Below are 13,624 nucleotides of genomic sequence, written 5' to 3'. Positions count from 1 at the left end.
TAGAAGCCTGTGGGGTACTTTTCGAAGCTGTCCCCGAGAGGGATCCATTAGGATCCCTCCCAGAGTCTCCCGTGGCTCGCGCATATATCCGAGGGACTCCCGGGTCATAACCCTGAAAAAGCCCCCACACAGCAAAGGACATTTATCGGGAAAGCTGTCCTTTGCTTAAATCGGGTTGGGTATGAAATCCTGGCTGTCAGGATGCCGCTGGTCAGAATACCGACAGCCAGAATCCCGACACCCTTAGGAAGTAACGTAAGTATTTTTCTAACCCCTACCCTAACCCTCCCTCTCCGGTACCTAACCCTCCCCCCCAGTGACTAAACCTAACCTCCCCCTCATCGCACCCTAATCTTAACACTCCCTACCCAGTGCCTAACATCAGGAGAAAACCTCTTTTACTGTAGTTATCTCTACTCCGATCATTCTGGGATTACTAGGTAACCGTGATATTTAACAAGGGACAAACCCTACTTCTCTGGCTGCATAGAGGAATCTGGCTGTCACATCTACATACAGTGGAGGGTCTTTCATTGCTGAATTATTTTGATTGCTAAAAAGAAACATCTGTTTTCACTGAGCTGAGCTTGCAAGAGGAGCACAACCTTCCTGGCAGAAGAGGAGACGAGTGGAAGTCTGCTTTTAATATGTGGATGGCCACTCCGAATACTAAGTCATGCCGCTGGCTTTATGTAATGCCCCCGCTGTATTTCAGAAGTTTTAATGATATTTTTTAAAGACGTCCTGGGAAGTTTTATAGCTATGTTACTGGATAACACACTAGTATTTTCTCCCTCTCTCCGGAGTTCCACCATCTGTGTGTCTGCCAAGTTCTGTCCTGCCTGCGGGAACACAGGACCTCATTCAGAGTCGGTCGAAGCGGCCGCACGGTCGTACGGGAAAAGGGGCTGGATATGCAAATGATTCCCTCGCAAGTTGCGTCCCTAAGTTCGGATCGGTAGCTGGCTGACCAAGGGGAGGAAGCGGCCGGAATTCAAAAAAATATGCCCCCTTCTCGTACGCATTGCACGTCATCTCAGGGCATATAAGGATTAATCGAGACCATCGGGAACCATCGGAACTGGTCGTAGAGCTTAAGGTTGACCATACCCTCTCTTAAGCTCTACGATCATGTCAGTGTAAGATCCTCCCATGTCACATGTGCCATGACGCTACTTTGTTAATTATGCACTCCCATAAACCGTATGCACTTCCATAAAACGCCGTTTGCATAATGAGGCACGCCTGCGTTCGGATCTCCACTCCCCCGTTTTCAAGCACCTTCCCCTGTTACCACCCACAAACGCCTCCATCTGTCACTCAAACTACCGACCGGGCTGTGTTCAAGGAGAGAGAAATTTCTGATCGTAGCGGCTAGTTTGCGCACGCGCATTACAAACTTTACGCATGCGCAGTATAGCGAACATCGTTTTCAAGCACCTTCCCCTGTTGCCCAGGCTTGCCTACCCTCCCGATTTGGTCGGGAGCCTCCCGAATATCGGGTGCCGCTCCCGACCCCCTGGAAAGGCAGGCAAGCCTCCCGGCTGCCGTCTGCCCCCCGCACAACTACTTGAAACCCCCGCAGCGGGGATGCCCGATGATGCGATTCGCGCTGAATCGCGTCATCATGGCTCCGCCCCCCGCTTCACAATGCCTTTATTATTGGCATTGTGAAGAGGGGGCGGGGCCACAATGACGCGTTCATGCGCTCACGCCCTGGCCCCGCCCCCAAAGCGCCGTCATAGCTGGCCACGCCTCCCCCTCTATGCTTGCATTCAGCTCCCTCCCGGAAGGAGGGAGCTGAATATCGGCAAGTATGCTGTTACCACCCACAAACGCCTCAATCTGTCACTCAAACTACCGACCTGGCTGTGTTCAAGGAGAGAGAAATTTCTGATCGTAGCGGCTAGTTTGCGCACGCGCATTGCGAACTTTACGCATGCGCAGTATAGCGAACATCGGTGGCGTACGACCGTGCGGCCGCTTCGATCGACTCTGAATGAGGTCCACAGTCTGTAGGTTTAAATTGAAAAGGGATCTATTTGAGGTTTTCTAAGTGTTCTTCTTAAGGCGCACATCCGCTAGGCGATATTAATGAGCGATTGAACTATATCGTTATCGTTCAATCGCTCATTAATTGTGCACAAATCGTGCACTATAATGTTTGGAAACGACCAGCGATGCGCGCTCCTGCTGGTTGTTTCCGACATCAATCATCGCCTGAACCTGCTGGTCGTTCTGCCGATAACGACAGATTGACCATGTTCGGGCATGAGGGAGGGTGCCTGCACTGAACGACATATCGTTCAGCGCAGGCACTGCAGGGGAAGAGGAACGACTGTACGATTACAATGTTGTATTCGTACTGTCGTTCCACTATCTGCTAGTGGATGTGCCCCTTTAGGTTAGCTCTCTTTTCCCAATCTCAGGGGCCTGCGATGATCCTGCCAAGGTTTCTGGGGCCTCATTTAGAAGTGGTCGCAAATGCAGTTAGAATCTGCGCCGTGAGAAGACACACACAGGAATAGCATATTTACATGCATATGTTCAGTTGGTGGCATCTCAAGATGAAATTGGCTCAAGAACAGATTTATGCCAGGGGATGCCAGGTGTACAAGTGCGGGCCTAATTTAGAGTTTTGCGCTAATGCCGCTGCTTGCTGCATCTGTGTATGCAGCTGCCATGCGATAATAAGAAAATGTTGCCGTCGCCGGGAGATGTAGTCAGATGCCCATCAGCATGCTTTGCAAACTCAAGCATCTGTGTAAAATGTCATGGCATCTGCGCACAAAGACGCTTCATTGGTCGCAGATCTTTCGATCATCGCAGTCCTGAGCAAGTCTACGGTCCCCCAGCATGGCCGCGAGGAAGTGAGACGCCGGAGCCATATTTCTTCTTGCTTACGAATTGCAATCACAGGATGTCACACGCCCCCGAAACGGTCACAACACGCCTGCGTTCTTTACCGCCAATCCCAGTTACCTCCCCGAATGCTCCCTGACTGTCAATCACATTTCGAGTAAATAGTCGCTGTGAGCAGCTATGGTAATATAACTTGACGCATGCGCAGTAAGGAAATCGCTGGGGAAAATGGCTGTTGCGCCATTTTCCCGGTGTAATGCGCATGCGCAGTAGACTCCGAGCACACACTCAGGCGTCTACTGAATCTGTCAGTACGCCGCGGCCGCCAGAGAGAGAGATGAGGGGGCCCCGGATGGTGAGTGAACACGGGCCCCCTCCTCTCCAAATACGCCCCTGTTCACGCCCCCAACTCTCCCATACAGGGCCAGATTTGGGGGGGGGACAGGGATGCTTGCCCTGGAGTCATGTGATCCTGCAATTATCGAGAACAGTTCCCTAGCAGCCTCTGTTCCTGGGGGCTGCCGCGGCTCTGTGTGCTTGCGTGTGACGTATCACGTCCATGACCCTGGACTAAGGAGCCCACCACCCAGCAGCGCCTGCCACTTTTCCAGTACATTTCTGAGATAGTGCATCTCCAGCGCTGCCTTTGTGCGTACACCAAGGGACAAATGCGTTGTGCGACTTTTTACTAACTTAGAATTGCATGCGCAATTGAAAACCCTTGACCATTTATGTGAATATTGGCATTGTGTGCTACTCAGAAAACAGGCCCTTAGCGTTGTTTATCTATTCAAAGATCTAAAATCTAAATATGTGTATTTTAAAGTGCAAATGCAAAAGTAAAGTATGGTTCGCTGCAGTGCCGCTGTGCTATCGGGGCAACAAGGCAAATTAAAGGGTAGCCATTGCTCACACAGTGGCGGCAGCCATTTTCTGGCCTGAACTGACCCTATATGCCTGATAATGCTGCCAATCCATTTGTTAGGCACTGGTGACATCACAGTGTCTCAGTGATGGCGATTTACTGAATTCCCATGAATATTGGCTCAGCCATTTTCTTTCTGTCATGTCACTGATTCTTAGCCAATTGATGACTCCTTCCTCATGAATGATGTCTTGGCTGACAAAATGGCTGCCCGTAGTGACTGTGGGAAACAAGCATACTGTATTCTGGACATCTGACAAGCATTGGGCATTACTTTTTAGTGTTCCATATGCTGTCTCCCACGCCATACCCGCGCCAGGGAAGATTGTTTATGCCTAAATTACCCAGTCTACTGCCACGTGCAGGTTGTCAAAAGAGCTGACATTCTCCTCATCTTCGCATAATATCACCTCTTTCTATAAATACCACAACTGACAGAAGCTATAATTGTCCTCACTGATTTTTCCGTTTCCATGGTAATTGCTAAAATACATGACAGATGTTTGCTGCGTCCAAATTAAATTAAGCAAAATAACTCAAACTGTTGTTTATTGGCAAGCGTCTCCTCTTCAAGCTTGCAGTTCATCTGTATCCCTGTTTCCTAATATGAATCACAGTAGCCCCAAACATATTTGGGTTATATGCAGATATTCTGTATGAAATATTTATTTCAGAATGATAAGCGTGTTTGTATTATGAGTAATACATGTTTGCAAAGGGATTTGTCATCGGTCCTACTTGTTTCATCTCCAGAAGATATCTTAGTGCATGTCCATAGGGGAATACACGCAGATGTTAATATGTTGACAATAAGTCACGCTGCATTAAGGAAATTGTCATACAATACATCATGATTTCTAAAGATGCTTTTCCTCAGTCGTTCTCATTCAATCTTTTTATTACTATTGATAGTACTGTACATCGGGAATAAGCGGCGCGGTTATCGACAGAATTCAATTATAATGTTTGCAACCCAAGATCATGCACGGTGTCTGACGGTAACACAGCGAACACGCCATGAAGATGAGTATAGCAACAGACACAGGGCCTGAGTCAGACCCGGTCGCGAGCGCCGAGCGCTCGCAACCGGGTCGATGGTGGCCCAGAGCGCATGCGCACGACGGAGCCGGCTACGTCGTGCGAATGCGCGAGACCCGGATAGCGACGGGCAATCCGTCGCTCCGGGTCTCGTACCAAAGGGGGCGTGCTGTCGATGTTGAGTGACAGCACGCCCCCTTTGGTGGGCGGGCCGGGGGGGGTGGCTGCCCAGACGGAGGCGTTCCCATGAGAACAAGTGATGTCAGTGGGAGACAAGTGATGTCAAGTGATGGGACAAGTGATGTCAGTGGGAGAGCTTTCCCCTCTGTTTGAGCCGAAAGCTCTCTGGGGCTTGCCCGATGGCTCTCTCGTTGCAAGCCCGATGGTCACGATGGTCTTGACCATCGCTACCATGATCCAGGCCGCTCACATTAGCTGTGGGTGGTCACCCACAGCTATGCGAGCGGCCAGGAGGTCGTTCTAAATAAAAAAAAAGGCCGGCCCTGATTCAGAGCGAGCGCTCTGTCAGAGCGACCGGCTCTGAATCTGGGCCACTGTCATAGTTAGGTGGCAGTAATTAGAGGCCCGTGGAATTGCATAAGGCCAAAAAAAATATATAAATACCAAGAAGAGAGACCGAATGACTAGCATAAGAAAAGAGGTGGTTTAAACCTCTAGGATGGGGCTGGCGTGTGTGCTTATCACTTGTTTTCGGTAGCCTATAGCAGTGAAGGGGCGTGTTTTCTGGTGATGTTTAGTTAAGGGGCTGGCAGTGTGGTCGGCCAAAGCCTCTTTGTTTCCAGGTTAAGTTGGCTTTATTGCGGCGGGTAAGAACGGCAGGTCGCCAGTCCAGGTGCAATTGTTTAGTTGAGGTGCGCTCCCTTCGTTGACTGGTAGTTGGCTTTACCAACCTAACGAGGGGCAGTTTCATCACCCAAACAGGTCAAGGTGAGTGATACCTTTTGTTGCTTATAGGGGTTTTATAGTTCTGTTCGTGCACTCTGGGCGATATACGCCCGCTGTGCCTGTTGTTGGTTGTGTGTGGGCATTGCAGATTGGCTGATTTCTGGAAGTCCTGACTTTGCCACCAAACATCCTTAAATTCATTATAATTAAATTAATAAATATTGCTTCAATACATACAGTAGCCATCAGTTTCTCTGCCAAATCTACATCTCAATGTCTTTATTAATTTTTAATTTGTAGTTTAAAGGTAAGTGTTTTGCAGACATGACACACCTCATCCAATAGAAGGTTCAAACAAATAAACTGCAGTACGACTTACAACTGCCAGCTGGTGATGCAGATATATATATATATATATATATTTTTTTTTTTTTTCATTAAAATTGCATTATAGTATGATACAGTTATAGTTTGTTGGTCATATTTAAAGTTTTGAAATGTTTAAAAGGGAAAAGTCACAAGAGAATAAGCCCCACCCAGATTTGACGTAAATACTATTCATCAACACTAAAATAACAGTTTTAAGGACATTTTCCTTAATTACCGTTTTTTTAGTATTCATTAACACACTTAACACAGGAGATATCACTGATATCTTCTGGGTAAGTCCGTCTGCGTTAATTTCCACACTCCCCATACATTAGTACATTAGTATGGGGATATAGAAATTAGGCTATTCATCAAATTCCAAAAATTATGTATTTTCGGAATTTGATGGTGTTACTATTCGGCATTCTAAGGTGGCGTATAGTGGGTTATACTAACCTGCTTTCAGTGTGGGCAGGTCCTCCTCGGCTACCTCCGTCGCTCCTTGGGCCCTCCTCTGGCTCCGGCTGTTGCTCTGTGTGTTCTCCCGGCAGAACACAGTAAACTTTAAAATAAATAAATAAATCTTCAGCCCGCCCCATCTGCCCGGCCGTACTATCCGCTACAGACTGGGGCTGGGCGGGAGGTCAGTGTCCGCGGCTGCAGCCTTTGACAGTCGCCAGATGGGGGGGAAGGGGAGCGGATAGACACAGAATTACTGCAGCTGTAATCAGTGCTGCGGATGCGCCGCTTTTGTGAACGTAACGGCGCATGCGCAGCACTGATTACAGCTGCGGTAAGGTAGGTATAGGCAGGGAAAAGTATCGATTTTCTTAAAAGCTGAAATCACAATAATGACAGCTTTTCGGAATAGATACTTATGGAGAGGAGGAATGATGAATTCCTCCAGTAATTAGGTAGAACTCCATGCACGTTATAAACCTAATTACCTCAATCGATTTTTTTAGTAATGATGAATAGGCCCCTCAGTCTTACTTGCCAACTCTCCCTCATTGTCAGGGAGACTCCCTGAAATAGCAGCAATCTCCCTGTCTCCCTGAAGAGTCTACCGATCTCCCTGATTGTACCTTATCCCCATTATGAAGCTGTTATATAAAAAATAACCCAGAGATATATACATTCCAATAGGATCATTAGTATAATTTCCCTGCATTGGGTATAAGGCACAATGATCCCTATGGCTACTTGTATTATCTGAGAAGTGTCAGTGTGTTTTCATCAACAAATAGATCTTACAAATGGCTTTGAGGCTCATTTACATTTGGATGGTAGTCAATTTTATGACACGCCTCTCAGATGTAGCAGTACACGCCTATCACATGTATGACACGCCCCTCAGATGTAGCAGTACACGCCCATCACATGTATGACACGCCTCTCAGATGTAGCAGTACATGCCCATCACATGTATGACATGCCCCTCAGATGTAGCAGTACAGGCCCATCACATGTATGACACGCCTCTCAGATGTAGCAGTACACGCCCATCACATGTATGACACACCTCTCAGATGTAGCAGTACACGCCTATCACATGTATGACACGCCCCTCAGATGTAGCAGTACATGCCTATCACATCAATGACATGCCTCTCAGATGTAGCAGTACACGCCTATCACATGTATGATACGCCCCTCAGATGTAGCAGTACACGCCTATCACATGTATGACACGCCCCTCTGATGTAGCAGTACACGCCTATCACATGTATGACATGCCTCTCAGATGTAGCAGTACATGCCCATCACATGTATGACACGCCTCTCAGATGTAGCAGTACATGCCCATCACAAGTATGACATGCCCCTCAGATGTAGCAGTACACGCCTATCACATGTATGACACGCTTCTCAGATGTAGCAGTACACGCCCATCACATGTGTGACATGCCTCTCAGATGTAGCAGTCCAAGCCTATCACATGTATGATAGGCCCCTCAGATGTAGCAGTACACGCCTATCACATGTATGACACACCTCTCAGATGTAGCAGTACACGCCAATCACATGTATGACACGCCTCTCAGATGTAGTAGTACATGCCCATCACATGTATGACACGCCTCTCAGATGTAGCAGTACACGCCAATCACATGTATGACACGCCTCTCAGATGTAGTAGTACACGCCCACTTTACTGCCGCACTCATAGGTGTTACTGTCACAATCTCCCTGACATGCTTTTTCAAAAGTAGGGTCAATGGTGGCCCAGTGCGCACGCGAGGATTGCGGCCAGGAGACCCTACCACAAGGGTCTCGTCGCAAGCCCGATGGTCGCGATGGTCAAGACCATCGTGACCATCATCTGGCAGCTCGCATAAGCTGTGTGTGGTATACCCACAGCTATGCGAGCGGCCAGGAGGCCGCAACTAAAAAAACAAGCGCCCGCCCTGATTCAGAGCCAGCGCTTGCCTTTTGAGAGCACCTCTGAATCAGGGCCCAAGTCCTGACTTTTTTACCTTAAAATAGGGATTTTCCCAAACCTTTTACTTGTTCAGGGGGTGCAAGAAAAAAAGCTGCATGAAGTCCTATGGAAAGTTAATGTGGCTAAATTTGCATGGCTAATTGGATAGCAAGAAACTTTAGTTGTATTTAGTCGTGTTGGCCTTTAAAAACAAGTTATCGCGGTTAATTGAATATGCCCCCAAGCATTAAACATTCACAAGCAAATATAAACTCATAACATTAAAGTTGGATGTTAGAAACGTAGAATAAATACAGCTCTGAAACGTATTCTGTCTATTGGGTGGATTGTAGTGACAGGTTTTCCTGCCCAAAGTATATTGTAACCAAGTATTGCTCCTTACTGATGGTTATATATGGGATGTGGTCAGTATCCCGGCAAGTGGGATGTCGGCGCTTAGAATACCGGCGCTGAAATCCCAGTGGCGGCATTCCGACTGTCAGTATCTCAAGTAAGTAAGTAGTAGGGTTAGGGGTTAGGGTTAGGCACTAGGGGGAGGGTTAGGGTGCGGGGGTATCTTAACCCTTTCGGGATGCCAGCATCGAGATTTTCTCCGCCCGGATCCCGAGCACCGGCATCCCATGCCCAACCCTTATATATTGCTGTAAAGTATGCAAGCACCGTATGACGTTAACCTGATTATATAAGGAGTGAGTGCTGCATAACAGGGTTATATAATGTGGAAGGCAGGAGCTGGTGCCAGTAAGTGTTATTAGCCAATCTGAGGGACATTGGTCTTTCTCCGAAACCCCTTTGTAATATAATCTACATTTATTATTTATAAATGAGACCGTGGATGAGACCTGAGACCTGACCTCAAAGCCTCAGACCATTCGGCACATCTAGGAAATGTATTTAGCATTATGTGGTGTAACCAGTGTGGCCAGTTCATGGTTCTCTCCCCCACGTGTTTTCACTTTCAGTGTGTTTGAAGGGGAAATCATCCCCACAATTTTGTTACTTATTAGTGTCTCTGTATTATGAATGAGTAATAAATGTAGGGGTCACCCCAATAACTGTATTTAACTATGACGTGATGGGTAATGAGGCAGAAATCATATAGAGGCCCCTGATCATCTAGTGCTGCCCATCAGCGTGAAAAAAGATAGTGTTCCTTCTATGATGACAGATGGCTGGGTGTGCCTCGTGCCTCCTTGTGACTAACATTTTACTGGAACTCATTGTTTTGCAGTGCCAACAACACCCCCAAACAGGTAGAAGTGCGCATGCACGAGAGCCAGCTGACCTCAGATGAAACGCACCCCAGATCGCCATGCCTGAGAATGTGCGACAAGATCCGAGGGAACCTCCTGCTGTCTCTCACAGTATTTGGTTAGTCCATGATATGAATACCGGTTCCTCACCTCTGTTTTGAAAGATTGAGCAGGTGGTCTTTGGAGAGCAGACTGTTTTAGAAGAACATGGGCGTAAGTGCCCATAGGTGCAAGGGGTGCAGTTGCTATGGGGCCTAGAGCTGAGGAGGGCCATATACCTTGTCAAAGTTGCATGTTTTATATACATTTTTCACCAATAGGTGGTGCATAGGGGCCCTTACAAACTTTTGCTGTGGGGGCTTAAAATACCTAGTTACACCCCTGTAGAAGAACCTCAGAGTACACAAACAATGTAACAAAGCAATGAGGAAGGCAAGTCAGATGCTTGGTTGCATAGAGAGAGGAATCAGTAGCAGAAAGAAAGAAGTGATAATACCACTGTATAGGTCATTGGTACGTCCTCATCTCCAATACTGTGTTCAGTTCTGGAGGCCATATCTCCAGAAGGATATTAATACATTAGAGACTGTACAAAGAAGGGCAACTAAAATGGTGCAAGGTCTACACCACAAAACGTACCAGGAAAGACTAAAAGATCTTAATATGTATAGTTTGGAGCAGAGAAGGGAAAGGGGGGACATGTTAGAAACATTCAAATATAAAGGGTTTTAACAAGGTAAAGGAAGGGGACATTCTTCCAAGAAAGAGAAGTATTAGAACAAGAGGACATGTTCTGACACTGGAGGGTGGTAGGTTCAGGGGAAATTTGATGAAAAATTACTTCACAGAAAGTGTAGTGGACAAGTGGAATAGCCTCCCATCAGAGGTGGTAGAGGCTAAGACAGTAGAGCAATTTAAACATGCATGGGATAGACATAAGGATATCCTTCAGAAGAAGTAAGGATCAATAAGGGTTGATGTAACAATATGTTTAAAAATGGGGCAGACTGGATGGGCCAAGTGGTTCTTATCTGCCGTCAAATTCTGTGTTTCTATGTTACATACTTGGGTTTTTCTAGGGACTGCCATGGGTGCAGGAAAAGCACCTTCTCTCGATAAAGTTATAAGGATTGACGGCTGTGTCTACTGATTGACTAATGAATATGAAATATATTTGTCTTAGCTACTTTCATATTTCCAAGTTGTGTTTTGGCTGGAAATGCCCGTTAGCAGAATTAATCGCGGGCAGACAATGAAATGAGCATTATGGTACATTCGAGTCTACTGAGAGTAGTACTAAAGGGTTTACTGTTAGACTAAGGGGACATCTGCAAATGGAGCTACTAACACCCTACACAAATATTCAGAAAACATTTCGGAGTTTATCCGAGTGAAAGATATTTGGTCAAGTTGTGATAGTGGGGGGAGGGGAGGGGGAGATCTCTTCGTACTCACAGCAGACTTCCAGCCATTAAGTTTGCTGTGGGCAGCCACTACGAGACACAACCGGCAGACAACAGAGAGCCACAGCTGCATGCACATGTAACTACGATGTGGATTATCTGAAGTAGTCCATCCTTAGATGAAATGTGCAAGCAGGCTCCCTTGTATGACTTCTTACAAACAATATCCGCTGCTCATCACCGTGCACAATCCCACAAGTCTCTCCGCCTTGTTCACAGGTGTTATCATGGGAGCAGTCTGCGGGGGACTTCTCCGGATGGCGTCCCCTATCCACCCTGACATTGTCATGGTCATCGCTTTTCCGGGAGATATTCTCATGAGGATGCTGAAGATGCTGATCCTGCCTTTGATCATCTCCAGTTTAATCACAGGTAAGTAAATTGGGATGTTGTCTTTAGAATATGTACATGTGTTTCCATCCATGGCCTTATTAGATTAAGGGTTACCAGGAGAGCCACGGGGAGGGGGCAAGGCATCTATAGTACCAGGACCCCATCCTGCCAAAGAGGTGCAGCCACGCCCTCCCAATATATGGTCACACCTTCCTTATCATTGTACAGAATCGAAGGTGGGGATCAGTAATTACCAAAGTGATCACACCCACATATGTGAAGTGAATGTACCCATTTTGCATTGGAGACATAGGGGGAGGACAAATTAAGGTGTTGCACATAGCAACCAATCAGATTCTCGCTACAATTTTAGAGAATGTACTAGATAGATGATAGCTATAACCTGATTGGTTGCTATGAGCAAGATTTCTACTTGTCCTCTGTAGAAGGATTGATACATCTCCCTAATATTTCTGATGGTTTGCCGGCCGGCATTGGGGTTACCATGTCTTCTTACAGTCTACTAAACACCAAATAAACAGTAATCCGGGTAAGATTAATATCATGGACAGGGGACGAAATATTGCTGTATACAGCGCTGTGTGTAAGTTACAGTACAGAAGCCTCATTAGTGATGGAGCTAGTAAGGCACTGTGTGTAAGTTACAGTACAGTAACCTCATTAGTGATGTAGCTCTTACAGTGCTGTGTGTAAGTTACAGTACAGTAACCTCATTAGTGATGGAGCTAGTAAGGCACTGTGTGTAAGTTACAGTACAGTAACCTCATTAGTGATGTAGCTCTTACGGTGCTGTGTGTAAGTTACAGTACAGTAACCTCATTAGTGATGGAGCTAGTAAGGCACTGTGTGTAAGTTACAGTACAGTAACCTCATTAGTGATGTAGCTCTTACGGTGCTGTGTGTAAGTTACAGTACAGTAACCTCATTAGTGATGGAGCTAGTAAGGCACTGTGTGTAAGTTACAGTACAGTAACCTCATTAGTGATGTAGCTCTTACGGTGCTGTGTGTAAGTTACAGTACAGTAAACTCATTAGTGATGTAGCTCTTACGGTGCTGTGTGTAAATTACAGTACAGTAAACTCATTACTGATGTAGATATAATGGTGTGTGCAAGTTACAGTACAGTAAACTCATTACTGATGCAGATAGTACGGTGCTGTGTGCAAGTTTCAGAAGCATCATACAGTACAGAAGCATCATTAGTGATGGAGCTAGTAAGGCACTGTGTGTAAGTTACAGTACACTCATTAGTGATGTAGCTCTAACGGTGCTGTGTGTAAGTTACAGTACACTCATTAGTGATGTAGCTCTAACGGTGCTGTGTGTAAATTACAGTACACTCATTAGTGAGGCAGATAGTACTGTGTGCAAGTTACAGTACAGTAAACTCATTACTGATGCAGATAGTACAGCAATCTGTGTAAGTTACAGTACAGTAACATCATTAGTGATGCAGATAGTACGGTGTGTAAGTTACAGTACAGTAACATCATTAGTGATGCAGATAGTATTGTGCTGTGTGTAAGTTATGGTACAGTAACCTCATTATTGATGCAAATAGTACAGCAATGTGTGTAAGTTACAGTACAGTAACCTCATTAGTGATGCAAATAGCATTGTGCTGTGTGTAAGTTATGGTACAGTAACCTCATTATTGATGCAAATAGTACAGCACTGTGTGTAAGTTACAGTACAGTAACATCATTAGTGATGCAGATAGTACAGCAATCTGTGTAAGTTACAGTACAGTAACATCATTAGTGATGCAGATAGTATTGTGCTGTGTGTAAGTTATGGTACAGTAAGCTCATTATGGATGCAGACAGTACGGCGCTGTGTATACGTTAGAGTACAGTAACCTCATTACTTGATGCAGCTAGTACAATACTGTATATAAGTTACAGTGCAGTAACCTCATTAGTGCTGCAGCTAGTACAGCACTGAGTGTAAGTTATGGTACAGCAACCTCATTATTGATGCACATAGTACAGCACTGTGTATAAGTTACAG

The 13,624-nt window shown here is 46.0% G+C and overlaps 1 protein-coding gene across 1 annotated transcript in view; it reads left to right on the top strand.

Annotated features, from left to right (window-relative positions):
* SLC1A2 (solute carrier family 1 member 2) overlaps positions 1-13,624 on the top strand; it is a 161,189-nt gene that overhangs the window by 98,912 nt on the left and 48,653 nt on the right. The window contains exons 2-3 of the mRNA XM_088459038.1: positions 9,775-9,914; positions 11,479-11,631. Coding sequence (XP_088315164.1) covers positions 9,775-9,914; positions 11,479-11,631 — 293 coding nt within the window. The remainder of the gene's footprint in view (positions 1-9,774; positions 9,915-11,478; positions 11,632-13,624) is intronic.

Source organism: Taudactylus pleione, unplaced genomic scaffold, assembly GCF_031769625.1.
Source record: "Taudactylus pleione unplaced genomic scaffold, aTauple2 ptg000887l, whole genome shotgun sequence".
NCBI lineage: Eukaryota > Metazoa > Chordata > Amphibia > Anura > Myobatrachidae > Taudactylus > Taudactylus pleione.
Note: the sequence above shows the minus strand (reverse complement) of the source record. Positions and strands in the feature narration are given on the sequence as shown.